The following is a 25,722-nucleotide window of genomic DNA, read 5'->3' as shown; positions in this document are numbered from 1 at the left end:
GGGCTCTGAGGTGCCAGCGTTACCTCCCCAGATAGCACTCTCAGAGGTATCTAGGGAAGGGACAGTTAGGAGGGCCCAGAGGGCCCAGAGGTGACACTGGGAGTGTGGGCAGGCCTCCATGGCTGACTCCAGCAGATAAGGTTACATCACAACCCCTGCCAGTCTGCTTCATTGCACAACACTCAGCTGAGGACAGCAGCGACGATGATGATGATGGTGATGGTGGTGATGCTAGTGGTGATGGTGATGATAGTGTAATGACGGTGGTGAGGTGACAGTGATGATGATGGTGAGGAGGAGGAGGGGGAGGGGGAGAATGATGAAGAGGAAGAGGATTCTGATGATGATGGCAATGATGATGATGGTGGTGATGATGGTGATGGTGATGATGTTGATGAAGATGGTGATGATGGTGATGATGGTGGTGATGATGTTGATGATGATGGTGATGATGGTGATGATGGTGATGATGTTGGTGATGTTGGTGATGATGGTGGTGATGGTGATGGTGGTGATGATGGTGGTGATGGTGATGATGATGGTGATGATGGTGATGGTGATGGTGGTGATGATGGTGGTGATGGTGGTGATGATGGTGGTGATGATGGTGGTGACGATGTTGGTGATGGTGGTAATGGTGATGATGGTGATAATGTTGGTGGTGATAGTGATGATAGTGTAATGATGGTGGTGAAGTGACGGTGATTATGATGGTGAGGAGGAGGATGATAATGGTAGGAAGAGGATGATGATGGTGAGGAGGAGGAGGATGATAGTGATGATGGCAAATGATGGTGATGGTGACAACGGTGATGGTGGTGGTGATGAAGAGGATGGTGATGATGGTGGTAATGATGGTGATGATGGTGGTGATGATGGTGATGATGGTGATGGTGATGATGATGGTGAAGAGGAGGATGATAATGGTAGGAAGAGGATGATGATGGTGAGGAGGAGGAGGATGATAGTGATGATGGCAAATGATGGTGATGGTGACAACGGTGATGGTGGTGGTGACAAAGAGGATGGTGATGATGGTGGTAATGATGGTGATGATGGTGATGATGTTGGTGACAATGGTGGTGATGATGGTGGTGATGATGGTGATGGTGATGGTGGTGATGATGGTGGTGATGATGGTGATGGTGATGGTGGTGATGATGGTGGTGATGATGGTGATGGTGATGATGGTGGTGATGATGGTGGTGATGATGGTGATGGTGGTGATGGTGGGGATGATGGTGGTGATGGTGGTGATGATGATGGTGATGATGGTGATGGTGATGGTGGTGATGATGGTGGTGACGATGGTGGTGATGGTGGTAATGGTGATGATGGTGATAATGTTGGTGATAGTGATGATAGTGTAATGATGGTGGTGAAGTGATGGTGATGATGATGGTGAAGAGGAGGGTGATAATGGTAGGAAGAGGATGATGATGGTGAGGAGGAGGAGGATGATAGTGATGATGGCAAATGATGGTGATGGTGACAACAGTGATGGCGGTGGTGATGAAGAGGATGGTGACGATGGTAGTAGTGATGGTGATGGTGATGATGGTGGTGATGACAGTGATGGTGATGATGTGGTGGTGATGGTGATAGTGAGGATTATGGTGTTAGTGATGAAGAGGATGATGATGGTGGTGGTGATGGTGATGATGATGATGGTGGTGCTGGCGGTAATGGTGGCAGTGGTGATGAAGACGACGACAATGATAGTGATTATGGTGATGGTGATAATGGTGATGGTGCTGATGATGTGATGGTGGCGGTGGTGATGAAGAGGATGGTGATGGTGATGATGGTGATGATAGTGATGATGGTGGTGGTGGCGATGATAATGATATTAGTGGTGGCAAAGATAATGGTGGTGGTGGTGTTGATAGCATAATGATGATGGTGAGATGGTGGTGATGATGGTTGTGGTGGTGGTGGTGATGGTGATGGTGGCAATGATGGTGATGATGCTGATGGTAGTGATGATGAAAGTGGTGATGGTGGTGATGATGGTGGTGGTGATGATAATGGTGGTGGTGATGATAGTGTAATGATGATGGTGATGACGATGGTGATGATGATGGTGGTGATGGTGATGATAGTGTAATGGTGATGTAATGATGGTGGTGATGATGGTGGTGGCGATGGTGGTGATGGTAGTGACGGTGGTGATGGTGGTGGTGGTGGTGGTAATCATAGTGTAATGATGATGGTGAGCTGGTGGTGATGACGACGATGATGATGGCAATGGTGATGTTGATGGTGGTGGTGGTGACGGTGACCATAGTGACAGGAGCAGTGGACATTGGCTGAGGATTACTCTGGGCCAGGCGCTGTAAGTACCTTGCCCAGGGTCACACACCCCAAAATGAGCAAAGCTGGAATGACAGCCAGGCAATTCCCAGAGCCCACCTTCGTACCCATGATCCTGTGCTCCTCTGAGTAGAGCTAGTCAAACAAGAGACACCTGAGGTGATGCTGTGGGACCTGGTCTCCCCTCACACACAATGCTGGTGGATGAGAACATCCCATGCATTCCTGGAAGGCCCGAGATTCCCAACATGAGAGAGGGTTCGTGACTCAAACCCAAGGCCTGTTGTTGGCAGATCTAAGGAGGCAATGACTGGGGAGGGGGCAGGCAATGGTTGGGAGCAGTGGCTTTACTCCCAGGCTGATCCGACTCAGCTCCAGGATCTACAGTGTGGCAGTCGCATGCCACTGGGCAAGTCCTTGTCCTGCTCTACAAAACGGAGCTGGGACTGGGTCTGAATGGGTGAGACGGGGATGAAAGGAGACAGTGAACGTCAAGGTCTTCATGCAGTGCCTGGCCCATGGTGAGCCATGAAACATGCACCATTATTCTGTTATTACTGTTCTTACTACTGACGACGCTGTAGGACTTACTCGCTTTCTCCTCTGTATTTTTTTGCTGGAGGAAACTCGATCCTGCTGGTGTGATAGACACCAGCTCACACTTCTGGAGAAAATTGTGATTGATGTAAGAGGCCCATGATCGAAACTCGAAAAACATGACAATCCCAGCAGGGGCTGATGAGATCCTCAGAGGCAGCCCACAGAAGGGCCACCCAGTGTGCTCCTTTAGTATTTTTAGTTTGCAATTAACGTGTTTTGGAAACCACTTTAGATTCACAGAGAAGTTGCAAGCGTAGTTCAGAGAGCTCCCTCAGACCCTTCCTGCAGCTTCCCTTGACATTAACATCTTACCGGGCTATGGTGCATTTGTCAGAACGAAGAAATGAACACTGATGCAATACCTTTTACTAAATCCCAGACTTTTTTTTAAGTTTTTAAATTTATTTTTTAAGAGAGAGAGAGAGAGAGAGAGAGAGAGAGCATGCTCAGGCTTGCCAGAACAGGGGAGGGACAGAAAGAGAAGGAGAGAGATAATTCCAAGCAGACTCCGCGCTGCCAGTGCAGAGCCCGATGCAGGGCTCGAACTCACGAACCATGGGATCATGACCTGAGACGAAACCATTGAGTCGGATGCCCAACCAACCGAGCCTAAACCCCAGACTTTTGATTCAGATTTCCCCAGTTTTTCCAGCCGTGCTGTTGCAGGGCTCAGTCCAGCCAACTATGTTGTCTTTAGTCTTTCCGTATTTTTCAAAAACACTTACGAGCTGATCAATTATATCCTATTTTTTTCTGAGCACACAAATAACATATGCTGCTTTGGAGAGCATTTTCCACATGCTAGAAAGGCACAAAGTTGGAAAGTTACAAAGATGACTGTGAACAGTTTGTGGACACTCAATCTTACTGCTCTTGGAGAGCACACACACACACATACCTAATTTTATCACAACCACAGCCCTTAAGGGCACACCTATCTCCAGTTACCTTTTTCATTAAGGATATAATGCCGACACCTTTCCACCTGAGTGCAGCGGCATTCTGCTTTCGAAAAGTCTTTCTTTCCTGACTCTGGAAGCAATACGTTGTGGAAAAAAAAAAAAAAAGCCTAAAATCTCAGAGGATTTCTCCCTTCCTCTCTCCAAAGACAACAAGAATGAAACCATAATGTAAAGTTTTGTATGTATTCCATGCATATACACATACCTACATTCAAATGCATACACATGCACACAGGCATGTGATTCCAAGAAGAGAATCACACTAAACATGTTTTCCATTTTACTTTGGGTTTTTTTAAGTTTATTTATTTATCTTGAAAGAGAGAGAGAGAGAGAGAGAGAAGGCATGTGCAAGTGGGGGCAGGACAGAGAGAGGGAGAGAGAGAATCCCAAGCAGGCTCCGTGCTGTCAGCACAGAGCCCTAGGGGAGGAAGGGGGGGGGGCTTGAGCCCACGAACTGTGAGACCACGACCCGAGCCAAAACCAAGAGTTGGACACTTCACTGCCTGAGCCACCCAGGCGCCCCTGTTTTGCTTTATTTTAAAAAAAATTAACAATATGTTGTGTGCATATGCACATTCTTTTTAACAGGCAGGTCATATGTCATAACGTCAATATATACAAAGGTATATACAATCATGATCTACATAATAGTTTATTTAACCAACCCCTGTTGGTAGACATTCTGGGTTTTCCAGTTTTCCTTTTTACAAACCATGCTGCAGTGGGCTTTGTGGCCAGAAAGCTCTTCATATTGGCTGGAATGTTTTTCTAGGATGACGTTTCTAGAAGTAGTATGTGCTGCCTTTACTAAGCTTGGCTGTGGACCCTCCCCCTTCCCAGACACCCCCACACGAGGACAACTGCAGGGTGCACTCATTCCTTCGTCCCCTCCCCTTTTCTCCTTTTCCAGATACTTTCATGGTGGAAGACGCGGTAGAAGCCATTGGGTTTGGAAAATTTCAATGGAAGCTGTCGGTGCTCACGGGCTTGGCCTGGGCAAGTATTTGCGGGCGTGGTGACCTCACCTTCAGTCTCCAAGACCCTCACCCCGCCGGGCTGCTCAAATGGGTTCTAGGGGCTGTACAGAAGGACGTAGTTGTCTCCACCTGAAGCCTTTGCTTGAATCAATAAAAGTGTGTTGCATGACCCTGGTGATCTGAAGATCTGCCCTTGGGGGTAGTTTGGGTGTGGTTGGCGGTGGCCCTCAAGGTGGCCTTGAAGCTTCTGGCTAAAGAAGTGGTTCTCAACCCTTTGGGGCTCGGGGTTGCTATAAGATTACGGTGTCATCTGTGGAGCTCACCCTAGGTAAACACACACAAATAAAAATGTGCTTTCCGCTTCGAGAGGCTCATGGTCCCTTGTTAAAAATCCCCTAATCTTCCTCTAGCACAGCGCAGCTAGACCTTTTTTTTTTAACGTTTATTTTTGAGGAGAGACAGAGTGCGATGGGGGAGGGACAGAGAGAGGGGGAGACATAGAAGCCAAAGAAGGCTCCAGGCTCTGAGCTGTCAGCACAGAGTCGGATGTGGGGCTCAAACCCACAAACTGTGAGTTCATGACCTGAGCCGAAGTCAGACGCTTCACCGACCGAGCCACCCAGGTGCCCCTGCAGCTAGACCCTTAACACAGTGGAAATGGATTTTTGTGAATGCTGCATGACCTATTTTTTCAAATGGATCTCTAATTTCCCCACCTCATTCCTCCCTCCTAATTTGAAAAGCCTCCCATATTATCCATCACATTCCCGTGGCTACACGGGGCTGCTTCTGAACTCTCATTTCTGTCTAGCCTCATAAAGGTACCATGGTGTGTGATCACGGGAGCTTCCTAGTATATGTTAATTATTAGAAGGTCATACTTGTTAACGAAACTGACAATTCTGCATGAACAATGACCTATAAACCAAAGCCAACCTAGTCTTTAACTGAGCCAACGAAAAAAGATCATGGTCTGTCTGCCTCTACGAAAAAGTTTTTCTGGGATTTTAGAAGCATAATATTTCCCCACTTCGTTTGGGGGGAGGGGTGCCTCTGTTTCTTCAACACAGAAACACGCAGAGAGAATGTTACACGCCCCTTTGTCAATTCCCACATGGTAACATTCTCTTTTAACTACCGGAGTTTGCAGTGTGTTTTGGTGCGTGGTAGGGCGCTCAGCAGCCGCCAGGGGAAGAGGGGTTTTCTACGTGCTCTCCTAGGGGTCATGGACTTGGTGAGGGCGCAGCCGCCCCGCCCCCGGCGCCGGGCAGACCCGGGCTGGCCTCACCGTGATTGCTTCGTCCCTGCAGATGGCCGACGCCATGGAAATGATGATCCTGAGTATCCTGGCTCCCCAGCTGCACTGCGAGTGGAGACTCCCCAGCTGGCAGGTTGCGTTGCTGACCTCGGTAGGCACCCCCCCACCGCCCCCGCCCGTGGGTCTCCTGTGGCCTTCAGGACACCCCCTAGGGTGCTCTGTGGGGTGAAAGGCTCAGGCTGAGCAGGAAAAAAATAAAACCCGGGTTGGAAATCACTGATCCCAGCTTCCCTAACTCCTCTGTGCACCTCAAACATCGGGGGCAGGTTTGTGGCAAATACTGCTCCCCCCAGGGGTCCCACGACGTGAGTTCCCAGACATTCTGCTCAGTGGCTGGGAAGCTGGAACCCACCGGGGCATAAACCTTTTAAGCCTCCCGGCAAAAAGGAGATGCCGGTTCCTCCCACTACCAGGGAGATCTGAACACTGGAAGGACACGGTGCCTGACACATAGTAGGTGTTCCGTAAATGGTAGGGAGCGTTGCTCCCTGGAGGCTTGAAGGAGAGTGAGGGAGAACCCTCCGTATTTGTTAGGGGAGCTCAGCAGCAGCCCTCTACAAGGGAGGGGAACGGCCAGGCTGGATAAGAGGATAATAATGGCACAAAAGCTAATATTTATTAAGCTCTTGCTATGCAAAGGGCTTTACATATATTGTATGCAATCCATGCATACTATGTATTGTACTCTTTAATCCTGACAACCCTAGGAGGCAGGTACTATTGTTAGCCGAGGAAAATGAGGCACAGAGAGGTTAAGTCACTCACGAAAGGTCACACAGCCTAGCCACTGGCAAAGTACAGTAATTGCTAGCTAGGAGCACCTCCAAGAATGCTACAACTGTTCTGGAATGGCCTGAGTGCCTTCAGCAACCAGGACTGGTCCGATACCAGCAGTAAAGTTGTACAGCCTTGTGGGAGGAGTTTATGAAACTCCTGTGTTTTGCGGTTTAGTCACCTAGACGTGTGACCTTGAGTGAGGCACTTTCCGGCTCTATTTCATCACCTGCAAAACGGAGGTGATAATGCCTGTTTTCCTGCCAACAGCAAAATGCGTACAGTGCCTAGCACACGGTAGGGGATGAATGATTGAGACTTCTTTCTCACCTTCCTAATTTTCACTGATTCCCCCCTCAAGCATACCCGCAGGTCTGTGTGTTTGCAACGGGGAGCCTTTCTCGTCTTTTGTCGTTTGGTTCCGCAACAGTCACCACTTACCGAGCTCTCATGATGCGCCAGACTCCGTGCTGAGGGTTTGACACGCATTATCTTTTTAACCTTCTCAAAGACCCTGTGAAAGAGGTGCTCTTCTCACTCCCGGTTCACAGATACGGAAACTAAGGCTCAGAGAGGTGTGGTGACCTGCCCAAGCTCCCACAGCCCGTAAGAGGCAGAGGCAGAGGCAGAATTGAAACCCAGGACTGTAAAGTTCAGAGCCCCCCCCCACCCCCCTCCCAGCTACTGCCTCGGACTACTTCCTAATGGTATAAGATTTAGGCTCGTGGGCTTGGTGAAGCTGTGAAGTTTCGTGGCCAAGCTTCTGTGGAAAAGTTTGAGCACAGCAGGAGCAGATTTACCTGCCGAAGGAGGGTAAGAGGGGAGGGCATTGTTGTCATAGGAAATACACGTGGGGTTACCGTAATTACTGTGATATAAACTAGTGCTCTGCTGGGCCAAGAGCGCTCCCTTGGGGGAGAAAAACTGGGGGAAATGTGGGGGGGGGATGCTTAATTCTTCTGGGGCACAAGGATAGCACATCATTAAGGCAGCAGTTCACCCCAAGACAGCTGTCTTCAAACATTTTTTACTCTCGGTCGTTTAGAAGAGATTTTTCTAAAAACTAGGCCGGTCCCGGGACTTTTATAGGTTTTAAAATTGACATTCCGTGTCTTTATTTTCTTTTTCTTTTTACTTCTTTTCAAAGTTATTTATTTCTCCTGAGAGACAGCACACGTTGGGGAGGGGCAGAGAGAGCGGGAGACAGAATCCCAAGCAGGCTCTGAGCTGTCGGCACAGAGCCTGACCTGGGGCTCAAAGTCAGGAAGCCACGAGATCAGAACCTGAGCTGAAACCAAGAGTTGGACGCTCAACCCGACTGAGTCACCCAGGCACCCCTACTTTTTTTTTTTTTTTTACTTTAAAAAAAACGTTTTATTTATTTATTAAAAAAAATTTTTTTTTAACGTTTATTTATTTTTGAGACAGAGGGAGACAGAGCATGAACGGGGGAGGGGCAGCGAGAGAGGGAGACACAGAATCTGAAACAGGCCCCAGACTCTGAGCTGTCAGCACAGAGCCCGACGCGGGGCTCGAACTCACGACCGCGAGATCATGACCTGAGCCGAAGTCAAACGCTTAACCGACTGAGCCACCCAGGCGCCCCAAAACGTTTCATGTATTTAGAGAGTGAGCGCAAGTCGGGGAGGGGCAGGGAGAGACTCCCAAGCAGGCACTGAGCTGTCAACAGAGCTCAGTCTCACAAACCATGAGATCATGACCTCAGCCAAAATCAAGAGTCAGCACTTAAACTACTGAGCCACCCACGTGTTCCACTTGTTTTTTTATTTTTTTACTTTTTTTTGACATGAAATGTTTTTGAGTTGTAGGTTGCAGCTGCTATGATTTCTGGTGTATTGGAAATATAAAACTAAATAAAATTTCAAATCACTCTTTCAAATGTGTCCAATGGAATTGAACTAGTTATCTGATACCCACCATACCATGTTTTAAAATAACATGAATAAGGCCTTCAGAAGCATTTGGAGGGGCGCCTGGGTGGCTCAGTGGGTTGAGCGTCCGACTTCGGCTCAGGTCATGATCTCTGGTCCATGGGTTCGAGCCCTGCGTTGGGCTCTGTGCTGACAGCTCAGAGCCTGGAGCCTGTTTCAGATTCTGTGTCCCCCTCTCTCTCTGCCCCTCTCCCTCTCGTGCTCTGTCTCTCTCTCTCTCTCTTAAGAATAAATAAATGTTTGGGGCGCCTGGGTGGCTCAGTTGGTTAAGCGGCCGACTTCGGCTCAGGTCATGATCTCACGGTCCATGAGTTCGAGCCCCGCGTCGGGCTCTGTGCTGACAGCTCAGAGCCTGGAGCCTGTTTCAGATTCTGTGTCTCCCTCTCTCTGACCCTCCCCCATTCATGCTCTGTCTCTGTCTCAAAAATAAATAAACGTTAAAAAAAAATAAAAAAAAAAGAATAAATAAATGTTAAAAAAAAGAAGTATTTGGAGATTCTGCATTGCCTTGTTTGCTTCTCGAGCTGGCATTTCCCTTCCATTTCTCCCTGTTTTCTCATAGCCGTGTTTTGTTTTGCTCAAAAGCATATATCACCTGTCGGAATTTTCTGGGACAAAATCTATAAATTTTAAATTATTGTTTTTAATTTTTCTGAGCTCATAAGGTTCTAAGTATTGAAATTTTTCTCCTGCACTGAGTTATCGTGATAATTTTTAGTAATGTGCAATAGATCAAAACAAGAAGGAATTAATTCTGATAAATATTATTAAACACAAGTGATTTTTTTCTGAGGAATGTACCTCTTAATGAGGGGTACAGAGTATCTCCCCAGTTATGTCACGTATTCTTGGGTGATTACTTTCTGCTAAAATGAGACAGGGCTTGGCAACAGTTTCGTTCCCGTTTCCCATTTTTACTGAGTGGATGTAAATATGAAGGGCTTTGTTTGCATATAAAAATTGAGGGGGGGGGCGCTGAAGGCCTTGTGGAATAATCCATAAACTAATGCCACCTGGTTTTTTCAACAACTTCCGAGCTACGTGCTGACGAGCACACAGCAATCGCTCGTCAAAGATTATTTTTAGTGATCTAATTTGCTGACAGCTTGATTAGGCTCTCTTTCAATTTGGTTAAAAATAATAAAAAGGAATTGGAAACCGAATGACTTGCAAAAGCATTTGTAACTGTGTCATTGGTGTCCCTTTTGAGGTGTCCTGGGGGGTTTAACCTCAGAGCCCTGCGCTGTGAGGGGTACCGCAGAGGCTGGGGCAGCGAGAAGTGGGAAGGGGGTGCTTGAGAAAGGGAGGTGAGGCAGGGAACAGGCGAGCGCCCTAGCCTGTTCTCAGGAAAGAGTGTGTATGGAAGCTGAGGACCTGGAAGATATTTTCTTTAACGTAGCCATGGCAGGGGGCGGGGCGCCTGGGTGGCTCAGTCAGTTGAGCATCCTACTGCGGCTCGGGTCATGATCTTGTGGTTTGTGAGTTCGAGCCCCGCATCGGGCTCTGTGCTGACAGCTCGGAGCCCAGAGCCTGCTTCGGATCCTGTGCCTCCCTCTCTCCCTGCCCCTCCCCTGCTCATTCTCTGTCTCTCTCTCTCTCTCTCTCTCAAAAATAAATATTTTAGAAAATTAAAAAAAATAAAAAATAAAGTAGCCATGGCGGGGCGCCTGAGTGGCTCAGTCGGTTGAGCATCTGACTCTAGGTTTCAGCTCAGGTCACCATCTCACAGTCCTTGGGTTCGAGCCCCACGTTTGGCTCTGCACTGGCAGCTCAGAGTCAGCTTGGGATATTCTCTCTCTCTCTCTCTCTTTCTCTCTGTCTCTCTGCCCCTCCCCTGCTTGCATTGTCTCTGTCTCTCTCAAAATAAAGAAATAAAACTTAAAAAAAATTTTTTTAAGTAAAAGTAGCCATGTCTGCTCCTCCCTTGGAGTGCCTGCCTCTGTGTAGCCCCTGTTTGCAGCCCGCTGCCCGAGGACATGCCTGAAGGAGTGGCTTTTGGGTCAGACAGCACCGGGCAGTGCCCTCACCTCTTTGGGCCTCAGTTACCTTGTCTGCAAAATGGGGATGATATTGGCACCCACCTCGTAGGCTGCCGCGAACATTAGGTAAGACGTCAGTATAAAGAGGTTAGTGTGCTGTCCCACTCTTGGTGAGGACGAGGCATGAGAGTTTAGGGTTTAGGACCTGGCTCTCCCCTCTCCTCCCTGGGATACTGAGCAGGTTTCTTAATCCTCCGAGCCTCAGGCTCCCCGTCTGTAAGATGGGCACGATCATTCAAACCTCATCAGCTCTGTTCAACAATAAACAATGTAACAATGACTTTGCCAGGCACACCAGTGAGCGCTTGGTGAAGGTTCCTCTTGGGAATAGCCTACAGATCTCATTCCAACCTCCTGTCTTCTGTTGTTCATATCCTCCAAACCCTTGATATTTTCTTTTTTTTTTTTAATTTTTTAAAGTTTATTTATTTTGAGAGAGCGAGAGAGAGCGAGCCAGTTGGCGGGGGGAGGGGGGGCGGGGGGGGGCAGAGAGAGAGGAGGACACAGGATCCCAAGCAGGCTCTGTGCTGACAGCAGAGATCCTGACATGGGGCTCAAACTCACAAACCGGGAGATCATGACCTGAGCTGAAGTCAGATGCTTAACCGACTGAGCCACCCAGGTGCCCCTACCTTTGATCTTTTCTCAGCAACAGGGTGACACATTTCTTTGATGCGGTGAGAGGTTGGTTCGATGCTAGCTAGCTCTACAGCTATACTGCCTGATTCCAGCCTGTCCCGCCTACACCTGGGTGACCCTGGCCAAGGGACCTGCCCTCTCTGAGTCTCGGTTTTCTCCTCTGTAAAATGGGGCTAACGGTATCATCCACCCCACAGGATTGTTGTCAGGCTTAAAGGGTCGCACGAGCGCGTAGAATACCGTTCGCACCTTAACAGGCTCTCAGCCGATGTTGGCTCGTTAGTATTACGAGGATGTGATGTCACAGGTTCAATCCGTTGTTCCCTTTCTCTGTGATGCTCCGTGTCAGTGTTTAACAGAAGCTGTCTTTCCATCCACAGGTAGTCTTTGTGGGCATGATGTCCAGTTCCACCCTCTGGGGAAACATCTCAGACCAGTACGGCCGGAAAACAGTAAGGCGACCTCTCCTAAGCGCATGTCCTTCGGGTTAATCTCCATGGTGACGCTGACAGGTGGCAAGCCAGCGCTCTGCTTAGCGTTTGGGAGGCCCGATTAGCTCTGTTGAAATGCAATGAGAAGACGTGGCTCTGAGGCCATTGAAATCCCACATTCCTAGTGGGGCCCGAGCGTGCACGTTTCAGAACGCAGAAGATGCTTTGGGTGCCCTCTCCGGTCCCCTTGGCGCCCCCTGTTCCCTTACACCAGGCTGGGGGCAGGCAAGGGCTGGTAGATGAAGACCTCGACTTTCTTGCCCTCAAGTGAATCATCTGTCAATCCCAGCAGGATTGAGCTCTGGGGCCCACCGTGGGAACCTGCTCATGAAGGTACCCTGAATTGTCTGCCTGCCCCACCCCTCCCGGGATCACCACCCAAATAAACTAGAATTCTTGTGTCAGGGTCTGCTGCTGGGGAGGCCCAGCCTCAGGCACGGCATGAAATGGATTTGCAAGCAAGAAGCAAGAAGGGAACTTATAGGTCTGGCGTTGCCGTGAGCTCTTACTGTTTTATTTGTGACTTCATGGTCCCCTTTGTATTTTGTGCTGCTCATGTTTTGCGGGGCTTCGCGTGGGTTCTTTGATACCTTCAGTGTGTGCATGCGAACTTAGGCCTGATGGGAGAAAAGATCTGTGGAGATCCAGGCAGGCTTTACTTGGTTAAGTGCCTTGCTCGGGAAAAGCCGCCCCTGCGGTTGTGCAGTCCTGGGTGATCGCACCCCCTGGCTGCTTTATCGTCCTCTTCAGCCTGCAGTTTCCTCAGAGGCAGGGTGGTATAGTGGTTACGTGCTTGGGCTCTGGAATCTGGTGGATCTGGGTTTAGTCCCTGGGTTTAGTCCCCTGCCACTCCTGGCTGTGTGACCTCAGGCAAGCGATTGACCTCTCTGAGCATCGATTTCCTCAAACATGTAAAGAAAAAATAACAGCGTCTACATTGGAGGGTTAATTGAGATCCTGAATATGAATGGCTTTGTAGAACGCCAGGCACATCAGCGACACAGGACACATGTTAGCTGGCATCGCAGTGATAACGTTTCTGACAAATTCCCAGGTGATGCTGTTGCCACGGCTTATCTGGGGCCCGTACTTTGAGAACTATTGGCTTAGACTGGTTTAGACTCTCTAAACCAGCTTAGAATTCTGTTAGGAAGGAAGAAGGGAGATATGGATGCCGAGTAGGTAATAGGCAGGGTCCACTGTAACCCGCATGCCATGAGCTGAAAAGAAAACAGTGACTTGTATGGCAGGCCCTGTACCAACCATGATACGTGCTTGGTGTTATTATTGTTCTGATTTTACAGAAGGGGAAACCGAGGCACAGAGCATGGGCAGTTTGCCCAAGGCCACTTAGTTTGTGTGTCACAGGGCCAGGTCTTACTCTTTCTGAGTCTAGACTCTTCCCTTAACTGTGATGCCAGCGGCTTGAATGTGTAGGTGCTCAATCAATAAATGTTGCCTCGATGAGTGAATGAATGAATGAATGAATAAGTGGCTGAACAGTGCAGTCCAGCTGCAGCCCCTCCCACTGTGGCTGAGCCGGAAACATGTGGGCCAGCAGGCACCTGGGAGACATTGACTAATAAAACCACCAAGAAGTGGCTGGGGCAGGACCAGAGGCAGCCAGGCTGGTAAACCAACAGCGGCCATTGTAGCTCGGGGACTCTTGGTTGGTTTTAGAGACTGGGGAGGTCGGTGGGGATGACCTCTCCAGCCTCCGGAAGAGGATAGAAGCTGGATTACTCTGGTCTCCAGGAAGTAGCTCCCTAAACTCTGCCCCATACACACCCTCCCACCTGCTTCCTTTTTCTGGAGGGTGTAAGTCATTGCTTTAAGGATTTTCTGGCTGGGAGATAGAACAGACCAGAGCTGGGGTGGGGGTGGGGGCGGAGAAAGGGAAAGATAGAGGGAAGGAGGAAGGAAGGGAGGGAGGGAGGGAGGATGGATGGAAGGAGCACCCCTTAAAATAAAACAGAGCCATTTCTTGGGCAGAACTGCAGCAGTTAAAGGAGCTGTAAATGTGTGGCTGAGGCTGCACCTAACATTGGCCCTCGCACTTTTCAAATAATCAAAGGAAAAAGCTCTTCTAAAGTCTTCACGTGGCTTCTTCCTGCGCAGACTGGGCACGGGGTGCACGACCTGTCCCACCGTCTCTGGCTAAAGAACAGTTTTTATTTACTTGCCCCTGAGGCCAACAGGCATATGCACAAAAAATGCAGGAACCCATAACAAGGAACTTTCCTGTGCCCCAAATTCTGTTACTCAATTGCTGAATCACGAAGCCATGAGGAGTACAAGGGGAAAGAAGTGAAAATACCTGAATCTGGGGCCTGGGTCTGCCCCCGGGGTGACTCAAGTTATCCCGCCCTTCTTGGGGCCTCAGTTTCTTTATCTATGTCAGAGGAGATTGGATTCAGTAATAACTGACAGTGATAGCTACCATTTACGGAATTCCCCAAACTGAAGGGCAAATGGGTTTGTCGTCCCTTGTGTCTGTTCTAATGGCTCAGTAGGGGATGCCAGACGCATGGATTTGAGGAGTCAGAAGGCTCAGTGGGACGGTGCTGTGATCGATTAGCGATGTCTGCCAGGGGCACAGGACAGGAGGATGGATAAGTGAGTGCAGTATACCCCTTGAGGAAGGTGGCTGTGCCTGCTTTGCTCACTGGGGTGGGCTGGCATTTGGGACGGCCTTATAGCAACCACTCCTCGTAAATACTTCGCGAGTGGCTGAACAGGATGGATGAAAATCAAATCTCCTTGTTGCCACTTTCTGCTTCTCTCTCATCCTCTCCAGACCAGCAAGTGACTTTACTGATGAGTGTTTTTTCTTTATGGAAAGTCCACAAAGGTCATTAGCTTGTGATCCCTGGGAAGAGGGTGTTCACTCTGTCATTAATGTCAGTTGTGCCTATGGTGTTCCCAGGAGGTAGCCCTATAGGACGTAGATGTCTTCATTTTTCTGATCGGTCTCAGAGGAGAAAACTATGGCTTATATTTTTAAAAGATTTGTAGGGGCACCTGGGTGGCTCAGTTGGTTAAGCATTGGACTTCGGCTCAGGTCACGACCTCACAGTTTGTGAGTTCAAGCCCCACATCGGGCTCTGTGCTGACAGCTTGGAGCCTGGAGCCTGCTTCGGATTCTGTGTCTCCCTCTCTCTCTGCCCCTCCCCTGCTCATGCTTGCTCTCATGCGCTCTCTCTCTCAAAAATAAACATTAAAAAAAAGAAAATTTAAAAAAAATTTTTTTTTAATTTTAAAAGATTCGTAGGTGGGTTTTCAGTAATGCCATTTACTGAATCTTGTGAGTCCTGAACACATTTTGGCAACTTCTAGAACAGTAGTTCTCAACGGGGGAGGGGGTGGGCAGGTTTTGTCTCCCCCTTCCTCCCAGGGGACCCTCAGCAAGGTCTGGAGACGTTTGTGGCTGTCACAAGTCAGGGGAGGGGTGCTCCTGGCATCTAGTGAGTAGAGGTCAGAGATCCTGCTCGATACCCCAAAGTGTACAGGACAGTCCACACCACGACGAATTGCCAAGTCCAGAATGGGAAGGGTGCCAGGGCTGAGAAACCAGGCGCCCAGAGAGAATGCACGTATCGTGAAGAATTCATTCTTCACCGACTTATTGCATAGCCTGGGACTGCTCCGCCCTAATTTCCTGTTTACCTCCAGTGCTCACTGGGACACGTGAAATGCTAAGGTGACATCCCTGTGAGAGCACGGGCTCTGAGATCTGACTGCTAAGATTCAAATCCCGGCTCCTCCGCAGACAGGCTGCTGCGTGACCCCGAGCAAGTGACTCAGCCTCCCTGTGCCTCAGTTTCCTCCTCTCTTCATGGGATAAAAATAGCCTCTCTTCCCCAGGGGTGTTCTAGGAGTAGATGGGCCCTTGCACCGAGAGCTCTTGGCACAGAGGAAGCAACTCGTAAATGTCCGGCAGTGTTCCCATCATTTGCCAAGTTCAGGGTACCGATAAATGGCAGTGCCGGTGTTAAAAATGCAGCTGTGTCTGGCTCCAGAGTCCACATCCTTGGCTGCTGGGAGACATAACTGAGTTATCCCCCGGGATTCAGTTGACCAGTTGGACATTCATCCGTTCCAAAGAGATGAAGCTTGGGTAGAGTGGTCCACGCAAAGCTGGCACGACCGGAGAGGAGAGAAAGCGCCCCCAGACTGCAGGGCCCCCTCCTCCCTGCATGGAATTCTGGCCCAACCGCAGGGAGGACGGATCAGGTTCTAATTATAAAGCCTCTGTAGAACTCCTCCAGAAACCGAGGGTGAGCCGGGCAGCTGGCGAGCTTTAGCAAGTGCCAAGAATCTCCTCCTAGCTCCTTGATCTGCCTCCGCCCAGCTGGGAGGCTTCTGGGAGGGCGTCTGCTCCATGACTTTGCAGGGGAATCACATAAGGGGTTCGGACTCAGTGGGCCACTTTGATTCCTACAGAACTTTCTACACCCTGCGGGCCTGTGGCAGCCGCAGAAAGGAAGGGCAGCTGCAGGCGTGTGGCCTCGCGGGGATGAAGAGACACACCCAGGTTCCTAGTCCCATGCTTCACCCCCTCTGTCGAGCGAGGGAGACGTAGGCAGGTTTTTTCACTTCTCGGAGCCTCAGTTTCCCCATTTTCCCCTTCCGTAAACTAGGGTTGACAAGAAGAGGAGTTCAGAGGATTGCAGGGCGGGTTACGTAAGAAATGTATGTAATGCACTTAGAACAGTATGTACTAACACATGGACAGCCCGTGATCCCTGGTAACTATTATCAGCTGTGACTCAAAGAAAACACAGTTTAGAATATGATTAGGTCACTCTCTGGTTCAAAGTCTACAGATCCAGCCTGGGTGGCTCAGTCACCTGAGCGTCCGACTCTTGATTTCGGCTCAGGTCGTGATCCTGGGGACGTGGGATCGAGCCCCGTTGTCGGGCAGGCTCCACACTGAGGGTGGAGCCCACTTAGGTCTCTCTCTCTCTCTCTCTCTCTCTCTCTCTCTCTCTCCCCCTCCCCCTCTCCCTCTCCCTCTCCCCCCTCCCCCGCTGGCGCTCACTCTCTCTCTCTCTCTCTCAACTAAAATGAAAAAAAAAAAAATTCAAAGGCTGTAGGTCCATGCCCTCTATGTCATTTATAGGTAAAGCGGGGAAGGAGGGTGACAGGCAGGCAACAGGCCTCTCATCCCCATATTTTGAGGACCCCCAGGCCCCTTTGCCCCGTGACTGTTTTCCCCGTCCTTGTATGTGACTGGAGAACACCACCGGGGGCCGAGTAGACGGTCTTCCGAGGCTGAGCAGTGCTCATGACAATGACATCAGCATGCTCCTTTTGGCGGTTGCAGACCCAGAACCCGAGTGGCAGTAAGACCCTGAGCCTTGGGGCAGCAGCTTGAAGGCTTTGCAGGCTGCAGGTTGTAAACCCGTGAGCCATGAACCAAGTATGGCCTACCCAGGTGTTTCATTTAACCCGTAAGATAGGGGACAGGATGTGGAATCGGTTGCCTCTGTTTCAAAAATGTATTTTGCATAAAAATAAGGAGTTGTTTTTGTTTGTTTGCTTTTTGTTTTTGGTGGGGTTTTTTTTTTGCTAATTGGGCGATCTGGCAGCCCAGGGTCCACATTTCGTGATGGCCACTCTGGGCTAGAGCTGAGTAGAGGCCGACAAGACAGGTCAAGGTCTCTTGCATTCACTCGGACCCACCTGTCCTTGCTGCATGATACTGTCACATATGTTCTTGGTCAGAGGCAATGGGAACCGTCAAAGGCCCAGGAGGAGGGGAGGGGCTCATTGGAAATACAACCTGGCATTGGGGGTTGGAAACCCTGACTCCAGTTTTGACTCTGCTGACCTTGGACAAATCGCTAGACTACTTTGACCCTCCCTGCGCTGGTTTGTAAAGTGGGAGTGGAAACAGCAGCCTCTTTCCACCGACTGCCCGCGAGGACCCGGTGTTACGACGTGACAATGAATTGCAAAATGCAAATCCAAGTTCTGTGAAGTCAGAGACTCTGACTGCCACGTTCCCTGTAGCCTGGGACAAAGGCCCATGTTTAGCAAACAGCAGGCACTCAATATATGCATGGCAAAGGGATGAATGAATGAATGAATGAATGAATAACAGTATCTTGACTGCCAGGCACGTGACAGGTGCTCCATATATGCATATTGAACAAATGAATGAATGAATGATGCATAACAGTACCTTTAGTTCTGGGCACACAGCAGGTGCCCATTACATGTATATTGAATGAATGAATGAATGAATGATATATAGCATTATCTCTAGTGTCTGGCATACAGCAGGCGCTTGATATACGCTTATTGTTGAGTGAATAATTGAATGAGCCAGCTAACGGATGAGTAATGTCTATACTTCTATCTGTAGAGCTTGGCATACAAGGGATGCTCAGTAAGTGAGTATGGAAGGAAGAAAAGGAGAGAGAAGAGGGAGACGAAGGAGCCAACAATCCGAAAGGCGGGACACATGTTAGGCAGAATGACAAGTGAGGTTAATGAAAAGCTCAAAGGCCCGGAGACGTTTCTGCAGAGTCCCTAGCAGTGCTCGTGCCTTTGCAGTAGCCCTGACGGTATTCACGAAGGGTTGCTGAGCCCTCATTTCCTGGCCAGCTGGAAAGCCCTGGCGTCAGCGGGCCAGTGCAGAGCCAGCTGCAAGTGTGCTGTGACCCCACAGGACAGGTCAGCATGCAGGTCTTTGCTGCCTAGCATGGGGTCCCACGGTGACCCCAGCGGGATAACGCAGCTCCCAGGTCGTCCCTAGAGGGAGGCTTAGCTTGCAGGTGCCAGCCTGGGTGCCCTTTTCTCTTACCCTCTCCTCTTCTCCTGCTGTTTTCCTTCTTTCCTTTCATTTTCTCTGCTGCTAATGATACCCTGTTTCTGATTCAAGACGCCTTGGGTTCCAAGGAAGCAAACCCCTCTTAAATTAGCTTAAGCCAAAAGAAAGGAAGCAAGCATGTGTGTGGCAGGCACCGATTTCATACTCATGGGTTTTAGGGGAGCAGAAATGGGGGTTTATTATTGTTGCAATAGATCCAGAGCTCCCTAGGCTTTCCTAATTCCTATCCCACCTGTTTTGGTATGCACTTAATAGCGTTCTTTATTAGCAACTTTGTTTAAAAAAAAAAACACCTCAAATGCATGTTTTTGGAAAAGGAAACTTTATAGAGAGTCTTAAATAGGAAATTTAAGTAGGCATAAATAGGAAATATCTGCAAACATGATTACAGTGAAGGGGCACCTGGGTGGCTCAGTCCGTGAAGCCTCTGACTTCGGCTCGGGTCATGATCTCATAGTTCGGGAGTTCGAGCCCCGTGTTGGGCTCTGTGCTGACAGCTTGAAGCCTGCTTTGGATTCTGTCTCCCTCTCTCTCTGCCCCTCCCCTGCTTGTGCTGTGTCTCTCTTTGTGTCTCAAAAATAAATAAACATTAAAAAAATTAAAAATAAATGAATAAATAAATAAATAAGTAAATAATACGATACAATGAAAAAAAATCCAATGTTACTAAATTCTAGTCAGTTCTGGTAGCCCCCTGCCCCAGTCTGTTAAAAAGAGATTGGCAGGTGTTTAAAAAGGTGTTAAAGACAGACTAGCACCACGTGGATACTTTCTCTTGGACATAATCAGAAGACTAACGATGGAAACAAAAAGAAATCGCTTTCTTGCATAATCAGAAGAATAACGATGGAAACAAAAAGAAATCGCTTTCTTGCAAGGTAATGCAAGTTATTTAAAATATTCACCCACTGCTGAAAATCATTTTCCGAGAGACTGGAAATCATCTGGCAGACCTCCAGATTTCTCCTTTTAATCAGTTTTAATTTTTTTTTAAGTTTATTTATTTAAGTAATCTCTACACCCAGCACAAGGCTCGAACTCACAATCCCAAGATCAAGAGTCTCATGCCCTTCCCACTGAGCCAGCCAGGCACCCCTGTCCATTTTAATTTTAAAGCTAAAACCACTGTGCTTCACGCTTTCCCCCAGGGGGACAGGAGAGTGAACTCAAACCTGGGTCTGGGAGAAGTGCTACAGAAAGAGACCTGCCGGGACCCCATGTTGCAGGTCTAAAATCCACGTAAAATTCTCCTTCGACTCCACAACGCCTTTGGTGTTGGTGTGATATAAAAATCCTATTTTAGGGGCACCTGGGTGGCTCAGTCGGTTAAGCGCCTTTGGCTCAGGTCACGATCTCACGTTTGAGTTCGAGCCCCACGGGGGGCTCTGCACTGACAGCGTGGAACCTGCTTGGGCTTCTCTCTCCCCCTCTCTGTGCCCCTCCCTCACTTTCTCTCTTCCTCTCTCTCTCTCTCTCTTTCTCTCAAAAATAAATAAATAAATAAATAAATATTTTTAAAAAATTAAAATCCCATTTTAAGTTGAATTCATCCTTAATTTTTTCTCAGTCTCTAAGAGTAACATTCCCAGCAGATGCACTGTTTGTCTTACAGCATTGTGCGCCTAGGTGGTTCTCAACCCCATCAAATACAATGTCCCCTTTACTCGGAAAGTGTTATAGGGGCACCTGGGTGGCTCAGTTGGTTCTGAGGCTGTTCATGAGTTCTAGCCTCACATTGGGATTGCTGCTGTTGGTGCAGATCCTGCTTCAGAACCTCTGTCCCCCTCTCTCTCTGCCTCTCCCCCCCCCCCTCAAAAATAAACATTTAAGAAACTTTTAATAAAAAAAGAAAATGTTATAAAAACTTTTAATAATGCCCCTTAATTATCCAGAAATAATTTCAGAAATAAAATAGCCACTCACATAATCTTGAAAAAGAAGTCGTGTATAAAAATATTAAAAGATAAAAGAAATCAGGTATAATTCCCCAGCTGCGATAGGAGAGAGAATTTGTTTAAAGGCAGCAAGTAATTAAATCGGATTTATTGTCACAATGGAAAGGTGCACGTACGACTGCCTAGGTAATAAACGGAAGTGGTTAACATTTGTCCCTGGCTATAAATAAGCTTGTGTGTAATTGAATTTTGTTGCTGCTTTTCTCTTTATATTTGACATTTTGAAATAGGTTTAGATGGGTCTATTCATAGATACACATAGAAACCCAGTGAATGCAGACGGATACTGAAGTGTTCTCTCAGTGACTCAAATACCATATGGAGCGTTGCCACGGACAACTCGGCTTTCTGAAATGATGAACAATTGTGTAAAGTTCCAGATACAGCCACGTACCGACTTCCTTTGATTTACCTAGAAGCCTCGTTCCTGCAATATTAAGTGTGTGTGCAAACTCTGTCCTCCCCCCCCCCCCCCCATCTTATTTATATATAAAATACAGTGACGGTCAAGGTGAAGATAATGGTAGTTTTCACCTGCGTGACGGTCAGGTCGAAAGTTCAGCTTGGGAGGTGCAGGATACAGGACCGGAGTCACGGAGTCTCAGGCACGGGGGGGACATCTAACGTCTCAGGGCCGTGTACATCAAATGCCAATCATTGAGACAACCAAGAATGCCCCACAGTTTCCCCACACATGCCCCCCCCCCAGGGGTTGGCCCCATCGCACAGAGAACCCCTTGGATCTCCCCGGTTGTGTGGGTTACCCTTTAGCATGACGTCACTGATGGCTTTTAACATGCTCGGGGCCGCGTGACCTGGAGGTACGGAGCAGCCCTGTGACTTGGTGTCTTTCTTCCCCACAGGGGCTGAAGATCAGCGTGCTCTGGACCCTGTACTACGGCGTCCTCAGTGCTTTCGCCCCCGTGTACAGCTGGATCCTGGTGCTCCGGGGCCTGGTGGGCTTCGGGATCGGAGGGGTCCCCCAGTCGTAAGTAAATACCCAGCTCTGGCCAGCCAGCCAGGCAGGCAGCCAGTCAACTACGTTCATGGCCTCAGAGGGGTGCAGAGATGGCACACTAGGGCTTCTGTCAAGGAGGCATGACGTAGCCAGAGAATTACCATCATTAGTATGGTGATGATTGACAATGTAAAAGCAACACACGAGGGGCGCCTGGCTGGCTCAGTTGCTGGGCCGCGAGACTCTTGATCTCGGGGTTGTAAGTTTGAGCCGCGCACTGGGTGTAGCGGGTACTTAAAAATAAGATTAAAAAAAAAAAAAACAAAGAAGAACACGGCAGCGGGAAAGTCGTAAATGTGAAATAATAGTAAAAACAAGAGATCTAGCATTGCTTGGGCATTTCTCTTGGACGCATCACAACAGCCCCAGGAGAGGTATGCTATCAAGTGATTGCAGCCTCCGTTTTTATAGTTGAAACTAAGACTCAGGGGGTGAAACCATTTGCCCAAGTCATGTGGCGCGTGGTGGAGCTAAGACCCCGAGTCCGTCTGCCTACACCGCCCACGCTCTTAACCATCATGCGTGAGGCCCCCTTCCGCGCTTCCAACCGAAGCACGAGGTGGGGAGCTGGGCCTAACCGTGTGTGAATCGAGTGTTGTTTGGTTGGTGCTGTGGTTAAGGTACTGAGAGTAGTCACAGTTGTAGGAAAAAGTCCCTCTCCCCTGGGAGATTGGCAGACGATGGCCTGTGGGCTACATCTGACCTGCCAACTGCTTTTATAAATAAAGTGTTATTGGGACACAGCCACACCCATCATTTGCATATCACCTGTGCCCAGTTTCCCGTACAGCAACCAAGTTGAGTTATCTCCGCAGAGACCGTATTTGCTATCTGACCCTTTATAGACAACGTACGTTGACCCCAGCCTAAACGATGATAATGGCCAAAATTTACTGTTTACGAAGTGGCAGGTGCTATTCTAAATGGTTTACCATATTATCTCATTTAATTCCGTCAAATCGCTTGGGTAAATTCTATTATTTTTTGTTTTTTTATTTATTTTGAGAGAGAGAGCTCAAGCGTGCATGCACACACACTAGTAGGGAAGGGGCAGAGAGAGAGGGAGAGAGAGAATCTTTGTGTTTTTAAAATTTTTTAATGTTTTATCTATTTTTGAGAGAGAGAGACAGAGCACGAGTGGGGGAGGGACAAAGAGAGAGAAAGGGAGACAGAGAATCGGAAGCAGGCTCCAGACTCCGAGCTGTCAGCACAGAGCCTGACGCGGGGTTCAAACTCACGGACCGTGAGATCATGACCTGAGCCGAAGTCGGACCCAACCAACTGAGCCACCCAGGCGCCCCGGGAGAGAATCTTAAGCAGCGCAGAGCCTGACGCGGGGCTCGATCCCACAAACCGTGAGATCATGACCTGAGCCGACATCAAGAGTGAGTGGCTCAACCGACTGAGCTGCCCAGGCACCCTGGTGAATTGTATTATTCATCCCATTTTACAGATTTTTACAGATTTTACTGAACCAAAGAGAGGTAGAGTGATTTACCCCAGGTGACACAGGCAGGAAGAGGCAGAGCCAGAGTCTGAACTCAGTTCCTCTAACTCCAGAGCCTGGGCTCTAACCATTGCATTGTACTGCCTTTCGATTAAGGATGCAACCATAAAAGCCTCTTAAATACAGAGAACAAACTGAGGGTTGCTGGAGGGACAGTGGGGAGAGGGATGGGTTAAATGGGTGATGGGCATTAAGGAGGGCACTTTTTGGGTTGAGCACTGGGTGTTGTATGTAAGTGATGAATCATTGGGTTCTACTTGTGAAACCAAGGCTACACTGTATGTTAACTAACTTGAATTTAAATTAAAAAAAAAAATTATTTTTTTGAAAGACCCAGAGGCAGATTGGGGAAGATATAGGATATTTCATAGGAAGGGATCTGAAGGAAAAGAGGAACCCGTACCTGAGAGTCTGAGAAAGGCTAATTCCTTGGAAGGCCCATTCTGGTTAGCAAGTTGGGGTGAGATATGTAAGAATTGAAAGCTGCAGTTGGACAGGTAGACCAGGGCAAGTTTGCTAAAAGTCTTGAATGCCAGGCCAAAGGGCTTGTCTACAGGCAGTGGGGAGCCACTGAGAGTTCTTGAGCAGGGGGGGCACTTTGGAAATGTTAATCTGGCAATGGTGGGTAGGATGGGTTGGAGGTAAAGAATGATAATTCCTGTTGCAATAACTTAGGGAAATTTCACACAAGGACCAGTTCATTCCATTCATTCAACCAATATTTCTTGAGCACCTACTATGGCACCGGCCTGTACTAGATGCTGGGGATACAGCAGTGAGAGAGACAGACACGGTCCCTGTTACAAGTGGGGATCCCGGGGAACAGAATGTGAGATGGAGAGTAGTGTGCACATGGTTACTGAGACCAGCACCTGCAGGGGAGTGAGAAAACAGTGAGTGAGCAGAGGGAGGAGTTGAGTACAGCTGATCCTGCAGGAGTTCCAGAGCCAGGGTGGCTCCTTAGAGTTTCCCAGATTGAGGCTGGACCTCTGCCCCCTCATATCAGCTATGTTGGACGCGGGCTGCTCTCAAGGAGGGAGCACGATCTTGGGCAAGGCAGCTACTTTGGGCTAAGGCAATTCCTGCAAGGGACTCAATTCTGAGCTCTTAGCAGGTAACATTTCTGGTCATTCCAGGGGATTGTGTGTGGCAGTCCCGAAGGGGGAGCCTAGGTGGTCACATCACAGCACCCACGACAGTCCACCCCTTGCACCTGTTAGATCCACTTGCTGCATATAATTTCACCCCATCTGGGAACAGCTTCTCCAGGATTCTGGTTTGTCTTTGCCCTGAAAAGACCATGTCCCATGGCTGGTGGGACAATCTACAGTCATCTGCTATCGCTGCTGGCCTCACAGCTCCAACTGAGGCCAAGTGTCTCCCTCTCCCGCTACTCGTTGCGGGTTCCCCTCGCCTTGGGCCAGCACTTCTGCTGATCGAGATGGTTTCCCTGGCAGAGTGGTCCAGACCCTATGCCTGAGTCCCATGCCCGACCCAGGCCGTAGCTGCTGCCTGTCCATTTAATATCAAAATCGGGCTGGGGATTACCAAGAGATGTCCCCTGTATCGCCTGGGTGCCCCATCAGATAAGAGTAGCCATACCACCTCCCGATGCCCCATTGCTCAGGCAGAATGCTGACTCTCTTTCTTGACACAAGGAATCCAAAGTTACTAGGTGGCAGGCATTGCTTGAAGTCTGACGGGGTTCTTGTGGTGTCCCCCAGCGGGTGAAGCATGCCCTCTCTGGGAACCAGGACCTCTAAACCCACAGGTAGGGGAAGTACAAATTCCTCCTTCAACCCTTTGAGTTCAGAACGATGTATCCTTTCTGCATAGCACCATGCGATGGGCATTGATTTAAGGTTGTGTTGTGTCCTGGAAGACAGTAACCTATCCTCACCGGGCATCATCTCCAAGCCGATGCCTCCGTGGCACCTTCAAGAGGCTCTTCCATCCCTCTCTCAGGCCAGCAGCTTCAAGGTGGCACAAGATCTGACAGGACCCGTGGATTCCACGGTCACGTACCTGCTGCTACATCTTCTTTGATATGTATCAGCTTCCTAGGTCTCAAGCACTATTACGTGGGATTCTGTGTCAATGAGTCAAATACCCTGAAAGCCCTCAGATAATGGTGCTGGCAGGAGAGGCAAGTCAATACCCAGAATATGTGCCAGTTCCAGTCAGGACGAGTCACTGCTCCTTCCAAAATGGGAGATGTCTATTATAACTAACTTTTATATTGTGACATGGGATGTGACATGGGATTCCACCCTGGGGGCTCTGCGTTGGTCTCTGCTGCTGGCCGACTGGCTCTTCAGCCGCAAAACTAGCAAGAT

The 25,722-nt window shown here is 48.9% G+C and overlaps 1 protein-coding gene across 1 annotated transcript in view; it reads left to right on the top strand.

Annotated features, from left to right (window-relative positions):
* The window catches only part of SVOP (SV2 related protein), a 77,837-nt gene that overhangs the window by 18,352 nt on the left and 33,763 nt on the right, over positions 1–25,722 (top strand). The window contains exons 3-6 of the mRNA XM_019467209.2: positions 4,789–4,874; positions 6,166–6,264; positions 11,958–12,029; positions 21,725–21,849. Of these exons, the coding sequence (XP_019322754.1) occupies positions 4,789–4,874; positions 6,166–6,264; positions 11,958–12,029; positions 21,725–21,849 (382 nt within the window). The remainder of the gene's footprint in view (positions 1–4,788; positions 4,875–6,165; positions 6,265–11,957; positions 12,030–21,724; positions 21,850–25,722) is intronic.

The sequence above is a fragment of the Panthera pardus genome, unplaced genomic scaffold (assembly GCF_024362965.1).
Source record: "Panthera pardus isolate Hobbes unplaced genomic scaffold, ASM2436296v1 HiC_scaffold_15, whole genome shotgun sequence".
In the NCBI taxonomy this organism is placed as follows: domain Eukaryota; kingdom Metazoa; phylum Chordata; class Mammalia; order Carnivora; family Felidae; genus Panthera; species Panthera pardus.
Note: the sequence above shows the minus strand (reverse complement) of the source record. Positions and strands in the feature narration are given on the sequence as shown.